A 16,337-nucleotide genomic window follows, 5' to 3' on the forward strand; every position below is an offset into this window, starting at 1 on the left:
ATGGGGACTGCAGCTGCGGCGGCGGCGGCGGCGGCGGCGGCGGCCGGGGAGGGGGCGCGCAGCCCGAGCCCCGCCGCCGTGTCGCTCGGCCTGGGCGTGGCCGTGGTGTCGAGCCTGGTGAACGGGTCCACGTTCGTGCTGCAGAAGAAGGGCATCGTGCGCGCCAAGCGGCGAGGTAGGGCGGGCGGGCGTGTGGGGGAGGCGGGCGCCGCTGGGGGCGCCGGGGCCGGGCCAGGGCTGGGGCGGGTCGGGGCCGGCACCCTGCTGGGGCGCGGGCTGCGCAGGCGGGTGGACCCTGGGGGTCCTGGCGCTGGGGCCCCTGGAGCGGCCCGGGCATCACAGGTGCGTCCTGAACGTCTGGCTCTTCGTTCCCGGCGGCTGGAGCGGCCTGCGCGGTGCGCGCTTCCCGGCCGACTTTCTCCCTCGCCCCGGCCCCGGCCTCGCCCCCGCCGCCTCGTCACCCTCGCTGGGGGCTGCTCCGGCGGACGCGTTCCTTGGGTGCTGGAGCCCGGTGCGCGGCCCGCTCCTGGGGTGCGCTCGGGAGAGCGAGACCTGGGGTTTCCGCGCCCGCTGGGGCGACGCGGGTGCAGGAAGAGGACCCGGCCGGCCTCGGGGCGCTGCGTTCCCGCCTGGGTGCTGGAAGCCCGCTGCAGTTACACCTGCACCAGGTGACTCCAGCGACCGTCAGTGTGGACAACGCGCTGGCCGACCCGGCACCACGCCCGGGCCGCAGCCCCGCAGCTTCGCTGCTCTGGGGGGCCGAGCTCTCTGCCGGGGCGTCTGTGCTGGGAGGTTCGGGACGGGACGCTTTCGCCAACGCAGGATGTGGCCGGCTGTGGACCAGTCCCTTTCCAGAGAGACAGAGAGAGTCTGTGGTTCTTGGCTGCATTCTCAGACGAAGGGTATTAAGAGCTCTCTGGGAAGGCTGTGGCCGCCGAGTCAAGGGTTGTCAAAAAAAGTAAACTCATTTCATAGTTGACATTCCGGAACGCAGGTGAAACTTTCCCTGAGTGAGCCAGGCGTGCCTGCATGCATGAGATAAAGGGCCCGACAGGCTCAAATGAAAATATAGAATCATGGACAGTTTAACGAATTAAGCTTTGAAGTGAAAGCAGTCCTTCCCACAAATTTTAAGTTAATGGAATTAAATAAAACCAAGCATGATTTCCCAAGGACGTAGGTGTGTCTGTCCCTAAGGCACACACACACATCACGCTTCAGGGACCACCTGTCCGCGTCCCAAGCCTCAAGACTGGGTGAGATGGTCCACCCGCCTGGCCTTATAGATGGGATAGCCCGAGAAAGCCCCTCACCTCCCCAGTCCACCGCCCTAGCATGAGCATGAGGAAAAGACACAAACCGGAGTAGAAGAACATCTTGTGATGCACCTGACCAGTCCTCTCTGAAGGTCATGGAATCTGGAAGCCGGTCACACCAGAAGGAGCCCAAGGACACATGAACACCAAATGTAAGACTTTATGGAAAAACGAAGGAAATCTGAAGATAGGCTTTAGTTTTCTAAAAAAATTGAATAAAACTGTGTGTGTATTTCATCCCAGCTCACGTGGTTCAAAGGAATTGGTAAATAAGAAAATAAACAGATCAGCCTTTTAAACAAACATGATAGATGCTGTTTCTGATACCTACATACTATGCATTTATTTATTGATTTTAATTTTTTTTTTTTTGAGACGGAGTCTCAGTCTGTCATCCAGCTCACTGCACCCTCCACCTCCCAGGTTCAAGCGATTCTCCTGCCTCAGCCTCCCGAGTAGCTGAGATTACAGCTACTCCACCACCACGGCCAGCTAGTTTTTGTATTTTTGGTAGAGATGGGTTTCACCATGTTGGCCAGGCTGGTCTCGAACGCCTGACTTCAGGTGATCCACCTGCCTCGGCCTTCCAAAGTGCTGGGATTACAGGCATGAGCCACTGTACCTGACCATTATTATTATTATTATTTATTTATTTATTTATTTATTTATTTTTTGAGACGGAGTTTCGCTCTTGTTACCCGGGCTGGAGTGCAATGGTGCGATCTTGGCTCACCACAACCTCTGCCTCCTGGGTTCAGGCAATTCTCCTGCCTCAGCCTCCTGAGTAGCTGGGATTACAGGCACGCGCCACCATGGCCAGCTAATTTTTTGTATTTTTAGTAGAGACGGGGTTTCACCATGTTGACCAGGATGGTCTCGATCTCTTGACCTCGTGATCCACCCGCCTCGGCCTCCCAAAGTGCTGGGATTACAGGCGTGAGCCACTGCACCCGGCCTTATTATTATCATTTTTAAGCTCCAGATGTTGCACGGTGTTAGGCTTTATCCCTACCACTCTCGACAGCCTCCTGTCCAGGAGGCCATGAGTGCCTCAATTCTACCTGGTGCGGACCTGAGGTCCTTCCCATTCCTGTGAGCCACCTGTCAGTGTGAGCCGAGAGAGCAGCCAGTGGGGCACAGTCACTTATGGCTGAGAGGCATTGTTCTGGGATTTGGTTAGTAACTAGGAGAGAACAGAAGAAAACATGTATGGGGTAGTTGAATGCCTCCAGCTAAGGAAGGCAGGGTATGGAGGTGTCTTACACTAGGGAACAGACTCAAGTCCCTTGAGGCACCAACGTATTGGTGATTCTCCCGGTAGGTGGCAAATCCATGCGGGACTGCAGCAACCTCAATTATCGCTTCCTCAGAAGAAAGAATTTGACTGAGGGGCATAAGGTGGAAGGAGAGACCTAGTCAAATTTTAGAGCAGGAGTGAATTTTTTTTTTTTTTTTTCAGAGACAAAGTCTAGCTCTGTCGCCCAGGAGTGTAGTGGCACAATCTTGGCTCACTGCAGCCTCCTCCTTCCAGGCTCAAGCAGTTCTCCTGCCTCAGCCTCCCAAGTAGTTGGGATCACAGGCACACACTACCATGTCCAGCTAATTTTTGTATTTTAGTAGAGATAGGGTTTCACTATGTTGGCCAGGCTGGTCTTGAACTCCTGACCTCAAGTGATCCATCCGCCTTGGCCTCCCAAAGTGATGGGATTGTAGGCGTGAGCCACCGTGCCCAGCCAAAAGTTTATTAAAAAGCTTTAGAACAGGAACAAAAGGAAGTAAAGTACACTTGGAAGAGGGCTGAGCAGGCAACTTGAGCGACCAAGTGCCGCCATTAATTACATGCTTTCCCAGCAACCAGCCGGTGCCACTGATTCAGGCTAGCTGGGTTACTCATGGTGGAAGATAGATGTAGTCTTCTTTCAATATCTGCTTTGAATTGTTGAACAGATACTGATGAAGCTCTTAAAATGCACCAGGCATTGCGTAGGTGTTGAGAATACAGCAGTTTTAAAATCTGCTCGCCGTAAAATCCTTTCCTACATCTGTTACAAGCAGCAGAATTGACCAGTATGAAATGACAGAAATAGAGGATGAGAGAGGACAGGGGAGACACACAAGAACCAGAGAGTGAAGTTCTTGCTTTGAGGGAGACCTAGCTTGATGGTTTCTTATGCTGGAAAAAGTTACGTCTTACTGAAATTTTAAGCTTTAAAATTTTTTAAATTTTTTTTGGTGGATTTAAGGGTACAAATGCAGTTGTGTTGTGTGGATGTATTGCTCAGTGGTGAAGTCTGGGCCTTTAGTGTAACGTCACCTGAATAGAACATTCCATCCCTCCCACCCTTCCCCTCAGGCTAACCCTGCTAGCCTGAATCCGTGGCACCCGGTGTTTGCTGGGGAAGTATGAAATTAATGAAGGCACTTGATCGCTCAAGTTGCCCACTCAGCCTTCTTCCAAGTGTACGTTACTTCCTTTCATTCCTGTTCATTTGGCGTTTCCAGTGTCTGTTACTCTACTCTGTATGTCTGAAAGTCAAAAACCACACGTTCTCACTTGTAAGTGGGAGCTAAACAATGGAAGTTTAAACTCTACATTAATTTCCAGGTGGTAGCATTTCTAGATCTGAGATTAGAGAGAGTCTCATCTTCAGGGGAGCCAAGTTTTGGTCACGGTCCTTCTACTGGGGGGTTTGAGGCACGGCTTCCTCTTTCATTTTTAAAAGAACTTCCCGGAGAATCAGCCAGATTCACACAGTACAGCTCCCAGTAGGCCAGGGAGCATGCTCTACAGCACAGGCTCGGATGAGACCACCTGGCTTCTTTGCCATACCTTTGGATGACATGCTGTGGGAAGTGGGCAGGGAGGCAGGTGGGTCGTGTTCGGTGTCAGAGCCTCATTGAATCAGGGCTTATGGAAGAGAAACACTCACAGGTGTGAAGACGTGTGGAAAGCCCATGGCAACATTAGAATAGCAGTGCCTTCACCGAGGAGGTGCCACAGAGGCTATGTGTGCCTGGGTGGGTGAGGATGGGTCCAAAGTCAGGCTGCACAAGAGGGCTGCCATTGAAGGGTTTGCATGGCTGCCCTGGGACAAGCTTCCAGGTGACAGTCTCAGGAAAGTTATGTGTTTTAGAATTTGCTAAACGCTTTAAGAATTGGGTGATGCCAGGCACGGTGGCTGACACCTATAGTCCCAGCCCTTTGGGGAGGCCAAGGTGGGAGGATCACCTGAGGTCAGGAGTTTGAGACCAGACTGGCCAACATAGTGAAAATACAGAAATTAGCCAGATATGGTGGCAGGTGACTGTAATCCTAGCTAGTCGGGAGGCTGAGGCAGGAGAATTGCTTGAACCCGGGAGGTGGAGGTTGCAGTGAGCTGTGATTGCACCATTGCACTCCACCCTGGGCAACAAGAGCAAAAAACTCTGTCTCAAAAAAAAAAGAAAAAAGAATTGGGTGGGTGGCTGGGCGTGGTGGCTCATGCCTGTGATCCCAGCACTTTGGAAGGCCAAGGTCAGGAGTTTAAGTCCAGCCCGGCCAACATGATGAAACCGTGCCTCTACTAAAAATAAAACAATTAGCTGGGTGTGGTGGCGGGTGCCACTAATCCCAGCTACTCAGGAGGCTAAGGCAAGAGAATCACTTGAAGCCGGGAGGCAGAGGTTGCAATCAGCCGAGATTCCGCCATTGCACTCCAGCCTGGGCAATAAGAGTGAAACTTCATCTCAAAAAATAAGCAAAAAGAATTGGGTAGGTAGCAGGAGGTAGAAGTTGCAGTGAGTCGAGATCATGCGACTGCCCTCCAGCCTGGGCAAGGATGAGACTTTGTCTCAAAAAAAAAAAAAAAAACAAAAAGGCCAGGTGCGGTGGCTCATGCCTATAATCCCAGCACTTTGGGAGGCCAAGGTGGGTGGATCACAAGGTCAGGAGATCGAGACCATTCTGGCCAACATGGTGAAACCCTGTCGCTACTAAAAATACAAAACTTAGTTGGGCATGGTGGCGCACAACTGTAGTCCCAGCTTCTCAGGAGGCTGAGGCAGGAGAATCACTTGAATCTGCGAGGTGGAGGCTGCAGGGAGCCGAGATCAAGCCACTGTACTCTAGCCTGGGCAAACAGAGTGAGACTCCATCTCAAAAAAAAAAAAAAAAAGAAAGAAAGAAATGCTGGGCGCGGTGGCTCACGCCTGTAATCCCAGCACTTTGGGAGGCTGAGGTGGGCAGGTGCCTGAGGTCAGGAGTTCAAGACCAGCCCGGCCGACGTGGTGAAACACCATCTCTACAAAAATGCAAAAAATTAGCCGGGCATGGTGGCGCATGCCTGCAGTTCCAGCCACTTAGGAGGCTGAGGCACGAGAATTGCCTGAACCTAGCAGTGAGCTAAGATCACACCACTGCATTCCACTTCAGCCTGGGCTATGGAGTGAGACTCTGTATCAAAAAAAAAAGGAGGGGGTATATAGTGTTGTTGCTAAGTATAGTCATTCTGTCCTGCTATCAAACATTATGAGTTTTTCTTTCTCCCCCCACCCTCCCTTCCCCTGCCCTTCCCTTCATTCTTCCCTTTTCTTTCTTCCCTTTTTTTTTTTTTTTTGAGACAGAGTCTCACTCAGTCGCCAGGTGCCAGGCTGGAGTGAAGTGGCACGATCTTGGCTCACTGCAACCTCTGCCTCCTGGGTTCAAACAATTCTCCTGCCTCAGCCTCCCGAGTAGCTGGGATTACAGGCGCGCGCCACCACGCCCGGCTAATTTTTGTATTTTTAGTAGAGACGGGGTTTCACCATGTTGGCCAGGATGGTCTCGATCTCTTGACCTCATGATCTGCCCGCCTCAGCCTCCCAAAGTGCTGGGATTACAGGCGTGAGCCACCGCGCCCGGCCCCCTTTTCTTTGTTTTGAGAGGAAGTCTCACTCCATCTCCCAGACTGGAGTGCAGTGGTGTGAACTTGGCTCACTGCAACCTCCGCCTCCCAGTTTCAAGGGATTCTTCTGCCTCAGCCTCCCCAATAGCTGGGACCACAGGCATCTGCCACCACACCTGGCTAATTTTCGTATTTTTAGTAGATACAGAGTTTCATCATGTTGTCCAGGCTAGTCTTGAACTCCTAACATCAAGTGATCTGCCTGTTACAGCCTCCCAACTTATGTTTAAATTTTTTCTTAAATTTTTTTATTTAATTAATTTATTTTTTTTATTTTTATTTTTTAGAGACGGGGTTTCACCATGTTGACCAGGATGGTCTTGATCTCTTGACCTCATGATCCACCCGCCTCGGCCTCCCTAAGTGCTGGGATTACAGGCGTGAGCCATTGCGTCCGGCCCATGTTTAAATTTTTAGTCTGTCTTGAGTTGACTTTTGTGTATGATCACAGATAGGGGTCCAGTTTTACTCTTCTGCACATGGTTATTAAATTTTGCTAGGCCCGGTATGGTGGCTCATGCCTGTAATCCTAGCACTTTGGGAGGTCAAGGCGGGTGGATCACCTGAGGTTGTGAGTTCGAGACCAGACTGACCAACATGGAGAAACCCCGTCTCTACTACAAATACAAAATTAGCCGGGTGTGGTGGCATATTCCTGTAATCCCAGCTACTTGGGAGGCTGAGGCAGGAGAATCACTTGAACCCAGAGGCGGAGGTCACTCCAGCCTGGGCAACAAGAGCAAAACTCCATCTCAGAAAAAAAACCAGTTTTCCTAGCTACATTTATTGAAGAGTGCGTCCTTTCCCCAGTGTATGTTCTTGATGTCTTTGTTGAAGATCAATGGGAGTAAATATGTGGATTTGTTTCTGAGTTCTCTGTTCTGTCCCATTGGTCTGGGTGTCTTTTCATACAAATACCAAGCTGTTTTGGTTACTCGAGCTTTGTAATTTGTTTTGAAGTCAGGTGGTGGGATAGCTTCAGCTTTGTTCTTTTGCTCAGGATTGCTTTGGCTATTTGGGCTCTTTTTTGGCTTCAGCACATTTTTGCTTTTTTTCTATTTCCCTGAAAAATGTTGCCATTATTTACTTATCTATTTTTTTGAGACAGAGTCTTGCTCTGCTGCCCAAGCTGGAGTGCAATGGCGTGCCTCCCAAGTAGCTGGGATTACAGGCGCCCGCCACCACCCCTGGCTAATTTTTGTATTTTTAGTAGAGATGGGGTTTCACCATGTTGGCCAGGCTGGTCTCTTAACTCCTGACCTCTGGTGATCCACTTGCCTTGGCCTTTCAAAGTGCTAGGATTACAGGCGTGAGCCACTGCGCTTAACTGTTGCTGTTATTTTGATAGGGATTGCATTGACTCTCATAGCATTATCTGCTACAGCCAAATGTTGGAAACAACCCAGGTGTCATCAGCTGAAGGATGGCTCAAAAAATGTGGTCTATATATAAAATGCATCCAGCCTCCCAGAGGAAGGCGGTTCTCATGCGCTGCAACACGGAGGACTTTGTGCTGAGCGAAATAAGCCAGTCACCAATGACAAAGCCTGTGTGATTCCGCTTGTGTGAGGCACCCACAGCAATGACATTCCTAGACGCAGGAAGTCGTGTTGTGGTTCCTGGGGCTGGGAGAGGGGAATGGGAGTTGGTGTTGGTGGGTGCGGAGCTGCAGTGTGGGAGGATGGGGAAGTGTGGAGATGGGTGGATGGTTGCACAGCACTGTCGGTGTACTTCATAGGACTGAACTGAATACTTAAAAATGGTTAAGATGATGAAGTTGATGTTATGTATATTTTACCTAAATAAAAAATCCTCTTCAGATTTTATAGTCTCCTCCCTGAGAGGAGTGCTGCCTTCAGTGCAGCCAGGCTATGGAGACGCGGAGGGAAAGGGAGTTGTCTCATCAGTGTGGAAACTGAGATCCAGGCGTCCCATTTTGAGTCCCCAAGCCTTCCACACGTGCAGTTTCTGAAGGGCAGGGGCTCCCTGGCTCTGGGGTGGACGTATTCTTTCTCATTGCCTTTCCTGTCATTCCTACCTCCTCACACCAGGTGCACTCCCGCCCCCAGATGGAGACAGAGCAAGCAGTTAGCTCCAGGTGCTTCTGGGGACACTCCAGACCCTGACCATGGGGTCATTGCCCCTCTCTGTGTCTCCTTGTGCATGTCCTCAGCCCCCAGCCACTTCTGTCCCCTGGCCCTGAGGGATGATGGCCTGTTCACTCGTTTGCATTCCCCCATCCCACCTCTTCCAAGGCTGTCACGTGTCCCCTGGAGGAATGGGCTGGACAATGAGCAGAGGCATCTAACTGGCCGTCAGGAACCACAGAGTGAGGAGGGCAAACCTGAGCCTTTTCTTTTAGGAAAGGTTTTTGGAGCTGTCTTCAAATGCCTCAGAGCTAACCTCAGTTTTACCTTTTACTAAGCGGCAGAATCTAGAGTTACTACCAGCTCTGATCTTTCTCTCACCCTGAGAGGTGATCATTGATGGGTGTGGTGAGAAGGGTGTGACAGTCAGGGGCCTTTGAATGGCTCGCAGCCTGTGCTTGGTTTCCTTCATGCTGTTTTCATCAGAAGAGGAGATAAAGGAGGGCTGCTGGGTACTGAGCCCAGTGGTGTCCCAGACTTACGTTCTGTCATGGTTCTGCCATGGACTGGGCTCAGCTGGGCGACTCTGCAGCAGCTGCAGGCAGATGGTGGCCGGGGCTGGAGTCAACTCAGTGCTGGATGGGACTGGCCAGCCTCGCAGATGGCATCTTCACTCCAGTCTGGTGTAGCTGCACAGCCGAGGGCTTGCTGAGCGTTGCTCTGTCTGCTCTCCCTCCCTCCGTCCTTGCGGCTTCTTCACATGGGACTCCCTTGGGCCTCCTTACAGTATGTGGTCTCTGGGAAGCCAGACCCCTACATGGTGGGTGGCCTCCCCTTGGCACAGCTTCCTAAGGACTAGGGTGGAAGCTTGGTGGATCCTTGTAATGCTGCTCCTGCCACGTCTCAAGAGCAGTGTGGGAGGGGATGCACAAGAATGTGAATCCCGGGGCAAGATGCAGACAAGGCGGTTCAGATTTGCGGAGATCCTAACACACGCCTGGTCACACAACAGGTGGTGCTGGGATATGAACACAGCTGAGGCTAATTTTTACATTGTTCTCTCACCCTGCCTCCTGTTGGGCAGCGAGGGGAAAGATAGATAAATCCACCTACAGATAAGGCAGTTTTTTTTTAGACAGGTTCTTGCTCTGTCACCCAGGCTGGAGTGCAGTGGCACGATCTTGGCTCACTGCAGCTTTGACCTCCAGGGCTCAAGGGATCCTCCCACCCCAGCCTCCTGAGTAGCACCACCAACACATCCAGCTGATTTTTAATTTTTTTTTTTTTTGAAACCGAGTTTCGCTCTTGTTACCCAGGCTGGAGTGCAATGGCGCAATCTCGGCTCACCGCAACCTCCGCCTCCTGGGTTCAGGCAATTCTCCTGCCTCAGCCTCCTGAGTAGCTGGGATTACAGGCACGCGCCACCATGCCCAGAAAATTTTTTGTATTAGTAGAGACGGGGTTTCACCATGTTGACCAGGATGGTCTGGATCTCTTGACCTCGTGATCCACCCGCCTCGGCCTCCCAAAGTGATGGGATTACAGGCGTGAGCCACCGCGCCCGGCCCCCTGATTTTTAATTTTTTTAGATGAGATTTTGCTAAGTTGCCCAGGCTGGTCTTGAACTCCTGGGCTCAAGTGATCCTTCACCTCAGCCTTCCAAAGTGCTGGGATTACATGTGTGAGCCATCATGCATGGCCCCAGATAAGGCTTTTCTACCAGGAGGGACTTAACTATTTATTTAGAAAAAGCTGGTACTCTGATGCTGGGCAAGTAGAAATTCATTCTCATTTTCATATGATAGAAGCAGGGAGGCATCACCAACGTAAACTTCTACATGAAACAAATAATCCTTGGTCTTATCGAACTGCCGTTGGACAGAGTATATTTTGCCCTCAAAAATATGTATAGATATAGTATAAATATAATTTATAGTTTCAGTTCTTTCTTTTTTTTATTTTTAATTTTTTTTAGAGATGAGGTGTCACTGCCTTGATCAGGCTGGTCTTCCAGCTCCCGGCCTCAAGTGACTCTCCCATCTCAGCCTCCCAAACTGCTAGAATTCCAGGTGTGAGCCACCGCACCCAGCTATTTTCACCTTTTTTTTTTTTTTGAGATGGAGTCTTGCTCTGTAGCCCAGGTTGGAGTGCAGTGGCGAGGTCTCGTCTCACTGCAACCTCCACCTCCCGGGTCCCAGTTCAAGCAATTCTCCTACCTCAGCCCCCCAAGTAGGTGGGATTACAGGCACAAGCCACCATGCCCAGCTAATTTTTGTATTTTTTAGTAGAGACGGGGTTTCACCATGTTGGCCAGTCTGGTCGTGAACTCCTGACCTCATGATCCGCCTGCCTCAGCCTCCCAAAGTGCTAGGATTACAGGCATGAGCCACTGTGCCCGGCCTATTTTCACTTCTTTAATTAAACCCTTAATAAATAGCCAATTCCTCTTTTGTTTACCATGAGGGACTAGAAAAGATCACTTTTTTCAAAGGCAATGTTCAGTCTCACACTCTGATACTTCTTGGCTGGGAGCCTAGGAATGGAAACTAGTCCCTTTCAGATGTTGCCAGGGCCTATGTGATAGACTGTGTCCCCGACCCAGGCAGGGACAAGGCTGCCTGACTTGTGCCCAGCCGGGGCTCTTTACTGCATTGTAATTATTCAGCAGAGTATATCTTGAGTTCCCAGACCTGGGCTTAGTCATATTTTTAAAAAGCATTTTTTTCCTGATTATAGAATAGTCATTGTTTAAAATCTGGAAAGTACAGAAAACAGTGGCTGGGAAAGTGGAAATTATTCATCTTTCTACCTGGAGGTGGCTGCCATTATATTCAGGTATGTTGCTTGCTTTTGAGATGAAATCTCACTCTGTTGCCCAGGCTGGAGTGCAGTGGCGCAATCTCAACTTACTGCAACCTCTGCCTCCTGGGTTCAAGCAATTCTCGTGCCTCAGTCTCCTGAGTAGCTGGTAATACAGGCACATGCCACCATGCCTGGGTAATTTTTTGTAGTTTTTGGGGTTTTACCATGTTGGCCAGGATGGTGTCAAGCTCCTGACCTCGTGATCCGCCTGCTTGGCCTCTCAAAGTGCAGGGATTATAGGTGTGAGCCACCGTGCCCGGCCTAAAAATCTTTTTTTTTTAAAAAGAACTTTTTATTGTGGAAAATTTCAAATACGTACAAAGTAGAGGAAATAGTTAATTAATCCCATATACATATCACCCTGCCTCAGCAATGATCGTTTCTCACCTGTACACTCTTGGTGGGAATGTAAATAGTTCAATCCCTGTGGAAAACCATGGGAAGATTTTTCAAAGAACTAAAAATAGATCTACCATTCAACCCAGCAATCCCAGTACTGGGTGTCTACCTAACGGAAAATAAATAGTTTTATGAAAAAGACACATGCGCTTATATGTTTATGTGGCACTATTCACAATGGCAAAGTCATGGAATTAACCTGAGTGTCCATCAACAGTTGACCAGATAAAGAAAAAGTGTGATACATATACACTGTGGAATACTATGCAGCCATGAAAAGAGCAAGATCGTGTCCTTCGCAGCAACATGGATGGAGCTGGAAGCCATTATTCTAATTCACAAAAAAATCAAATACCACGTGTTCTTACTTGTAAGTGGGTGCTAAACAGGTACACATCGACATAAGATGAATATAGTAGTTTGTAAGGGGATTCAGTAGTTTGGGAGGCCAAGGCCGGCAGATCACTTGAGCCCAAGAGTTCAAGATTAGCCTGGGCAATGTGGCGAAACCTTGTCTCTAGAAAAAATACAGAAATTAGCTGAGTGTGTTCATACACCTGTAATCTCAGATGCCAGGGAGGCCGAGGTAGGAGGATGGCTTGAGCTCCAGAGACCGAGGCTGCAGTGAGCTGAGATAGCGCCACTGCACTCCAGCATGGGAGACAGAGTGAGACCCTGTCTCAGATTAAAAAAAAAAAAAAGATGAATGTAATAGACACTGGGGACTACTAGAGGGGGAGGGTAAAAGAATGGGGAGAGGGTTGAAAAATCACCTGTTGGGTACTATGTCCACTATTTGGGTGAAGAGTTCACTAGAAGCCCAGACCCCAGCATTGTACAATATCACCAAAGAACATACTTGCACATGGTCCCCCTGAATCTATTCGACAACGACCACAACAGCAAATCATCGTTCCTGGCCGGTTTTGCTTTATCTATACCCAGTACCCACCCCACCCACACTCCTGTAGGATTTTTTTTTTTTGAAATAGATCCCAAGCAAATTACCATTTCATCTGCATATTTCAGTGAGTATTTCTTTGTTAAATATAATCATAATACCTTTATTGGACCTAAAAATTAAGAATAATTTTTCTAATGTTCTCATGTGTCTGGTTAGTGTTTAAATTTCTGTGATTATCTTACAAGTTTTGCCCAGTTCATTTTTTAGAACCAAGATGCAGTTAAGACCTACATGTTGGGCAATGCAGCTCTTAATCATGTAATTTAAAAAACAGTGGGCCAGTTGTGGTGGCTCACGCCTGTAATTCCAGTACTTTGGGAGGCTGAGGTGAGTGGATCACCTGAGGTCAGGAGTTCGAGACCAACCTGACCAACATGGTGAAACCCCACTTCTATTAAAAATACTAAATTAGCTGGGCGTGATGACACATGCCTGTAATCCCAGCTACTCGGGAGGCTGAGACAGGAGAATCACTTGGACCTGGGAGGTAGAGATTGCACTGAGCTGAGATCGTGCCACTGCACTCCAGCCTCGGCAACAAGAGTGAAACTCTGACTCAAAAAAAAAAAAAAAGGCAGCATGCACTGAGCCCAACCCATGTGTGCCAGCTTATGTCCTGCGGTTGTGCTCAGTTTGTCGTGAGCTTGTACCCCAGTTAAATGTTCTTTGAAAACATACTCTGGGCTGCATAAATGTTACCATTCCACTTTTGCAGAGCATGAACCTTATCAGTTCCTTCCCAGGACACATGACTGAGAGCTCATCGTCCTAGATGTTTCTGTTCATGTCAGCAGCACACACTAGTACAGTTATAATATACCTGACATCTCCCCGCCATCTATCAAGGAGTCTGCCAGCTTGGCTTCTTAGCCCTAAGGGTGTGTAGGGGCAGCCTTGGTCCCTGTGGTGGGAGAAAGGAGGAGAGAAAGTGCTTCTAGTTAAGGCAGAGAGGAAGAGGGTGCTCTGTAGGGATAGACACCACGTCTTGGGACTTTTTATGTCTTTGTATTCATTGAGGACGGTGTACACGGATGATTCCCAGTAAATATTTGATAGATGGAACTAAGAAATAGAATACAGATGCTACACTGAGCTTCCCTGGAGGAAAGAGGGAGAGGAAGAAGCATGTGTTGATATGTGCTGTACTCTTATTTTCAATTTGAAATAGGGAATGACATTTCCCATAGAAACTGCAAGAAACTTCATTACGGTAGTTAGTTGTGTTAGGGTCAACATTGTGTGGGCTAACCCAGAAATTAAACTTTTTATTTATTTATTTATTTATTTTTGAGACGGAGTTTCGCTCTTGTTACCCAGGCTGGAGTGCAATGGCGCGATCTCGGCTCACCGCAACCTCCGCCTCCTGGGTTCAGGCAATTCTCCTGCCTCAGCCTCCTGAGTAGCTGGGATTACAGGCACGTGCCACTACGCCCAGCTAATTTTTTGTATTTTTGAGTAGAGACGGGGTTTCACCATGTTGACCAGGATGGTCTCGATCTCTTGACCTCGTGATCCACCCGCCTCGGCCTCCCAAAGTGCTGGGATTACAGGCTTGAGCCACCGCGCCCGGCTAAACTTTTTAAATTAAAACAAAATTTAGAATTTTAGATCGCTTTATTGGGGTGTGATTGACATATAAAAAGCTGTGCATCTTAATGTACTCACTTCTGTGAGTGCAGGGGTAAGTGTGCTACCTGTAAAACCATCATCATCAAGAAATTTGATTGTTACTTATCAACTTTTCTTTTTTAAAAAAATATGGGGTATAATTACATAGAACAGCTGCACAGGTCTTTTTTTTTTTGAGACAGAGTCTTGCTCTGTCGCCAGGCTGGAGTGCAGTGGCGCAATCTCAGCTCACTGCAACCTCTGCCTCCTGGGTTCAAGCAATTCTTCCACCTCAGCCTCCCGAGTAGCTGGGACCACAGGCACGTGCCACCACGCCCGGCTAATTTTTGTATTTTTAGTAGAGATGGGGTTTCACCATGTTGACCAGGATGGTCTCGATCTCTTGACCTTGTGATCCGCCTACCTCAGCCTCCCAAAGTGCTGGGATTACAGGTGTGAACCACCGTGCCCAGCTTCTGCACAGATCTTAAAGGTACAGTTTGATGAGTTTTGACAAATGAATATGGCTGTGTAACCCACAGCCCAGTGAAGAAATTGGCCAACCTAGAAAGCTCCCTGGTGCCCTTTCCCACCCCATTCCCCATACCAAGGTGCCTGCTCTTCTGATATGAATCTGCATAGATTGAATTCATTTTACCGGTTCCTGTACTTCATATAAATGGAATCACATAGTATGTATTCTCTTATGTCTGCCTTTTTTTGCTGGGCATGGTTTGAAGATTCATCAAAACGTGGATATGAGTAATATGTTCCTTGTTATTACTGAGTAGTGTTGTGTTGTTTGAGTATTCCAGTTTACATATCCATTCTCCTGTTGATGAACTTTTTTTTTTTTTTGAGACGAAGTCTCGCTCTGTTGCCCAGGCTGGAGTGCAATGGCGCGATCTCAGCTCACTGCAACCTCCGCCTCCCAGGTTCAAGTGATTCTCCTGCCTCAGCCTCTTGAGTAGCTGGGACTACAGGTGCCTGCCACCACGCCTGGCTAATTTTTGTATTTTTAGTAGAGACAGGGTTTCACTATATTGGCCAGGCTTGTCTTGAACTCCTAACCTTATGATCCACTGCCTTGGCCTCCCAAAGTGCTGGGATTACAGGTGTGAGCCACCACACCCAGCCTGATGAACGTTTTTGGGGGAGAGTAGGGGGTGACAGAGTTGACCAGGCTGGAGTGCAGTGGCCCGATCTTGGCTCACTGCAACCTCTGCCTCCTGGGTGCAAGCGATTCTCCTTTCTCAGCCTCTCAGGTAGCTGAGATTATAGGCGCCCGCCACCACGCTGGCTAAGTTTTGTCTTTTTAGTACAGTTGGGATTTCACCATGTTGGCCAGGCTGGTTTTAAACTCTTGACCTTAGGGGATCCACCCGCCTCGGCCTTCCAAAGTGCTGGGATTACAGGCATGAGTCACTGCACCTGGCTGGGTTCTATCTTATTATTGCCTGGTAGGAGTGTGTGTGTGTGTGTGTGTGTGTGTGTGTGTGTGTGTAGATATGTAGTATATATATAGTAGCTGCACAACTACTAAGTAACAAAGCCAGGACTTGAGCCCAAGGTCAAAGTCAGACACTTAGCCATGACATTATGTATATGGAATAGGCCTCCTCTTCTTCTCAGAAGAAACAAGATATGTTTATGAAAAGACAATCTTTTATTAACATACAGTAGCATATTGTGTGTATACACACACACATTAACACACATATAGATATATGTTATATATATGTCTATAATCTGGATACAAGTTTTTGTCAGATAATATTGATTGCAAATATGTTCTCTGTGGCTTGCCTTTTCATTTTTGTAAAAGTGCCTTCTGGAGAGCAGGAATGTTTGGTTTTGTTGAAGTCTAATTTTTCTGTTTTTTTCTTATGTGGTCGGTGCTTTTGATTTCTGCCTGAGAAATCTTTGTCTCCCCTGAGGTCACAGTGGGATCTTCCCGCGTGTTTTTCTTGGAGCTTCGCAGCTTTAGCGTTTACCTTCAGGTCTGTAAGTCGCGTTGAGTTACAGGATGGCCTGAGGCATGAATTACACTTCAGTGTTTCCTCTGCAACATCCAGTTGGTCCAGTAGCATTTGTTGAGGAGACTCCCCATGAATTGTACTGGTCCTTCAGTCTGTGATCTGACTGTACGGGTATGGACCGATTTCTGAACTCTGTTTCC

General features: G+C 48.7%; 1 protein-coding gene across 1 annotated transcript in view; it reads left to right on the plus strand.

The window, feature by feature from the left end:
- Positions 1–16,337, plus strand: part of NIPA1 (NIPA magnesium transporter 1) — a 35,438-nt gene continuing 19,101 nt past the window's right edge. Inside the window, exon 1 of the mRNA XM_021674560.2 lies at positions 1–175. Coding sequence (XP_021530235.2) covers positions 1–175 — 175 coding nt within the window. The remainder of the gene's footprint in view (positions 176–16,337) is intronic.

The sequence above is a fragment of the Aotus nancymaae genome, unplaced genomic scaffold (genome assembly GCF_030222135.1).
Source record: "Aotus nancymaae isolate 86718 unplaced genomic scaffold, 86718_ANA_hifiasm-v0.15.2.pri h1tg000075l, whole genome shotgun sequence".
Taxonomy (NCBI): Eukaryota; Metazoa; Chordata; class Mammalia; order Primates; family Aotidae; genus Aotus; species Aotus nancymaae.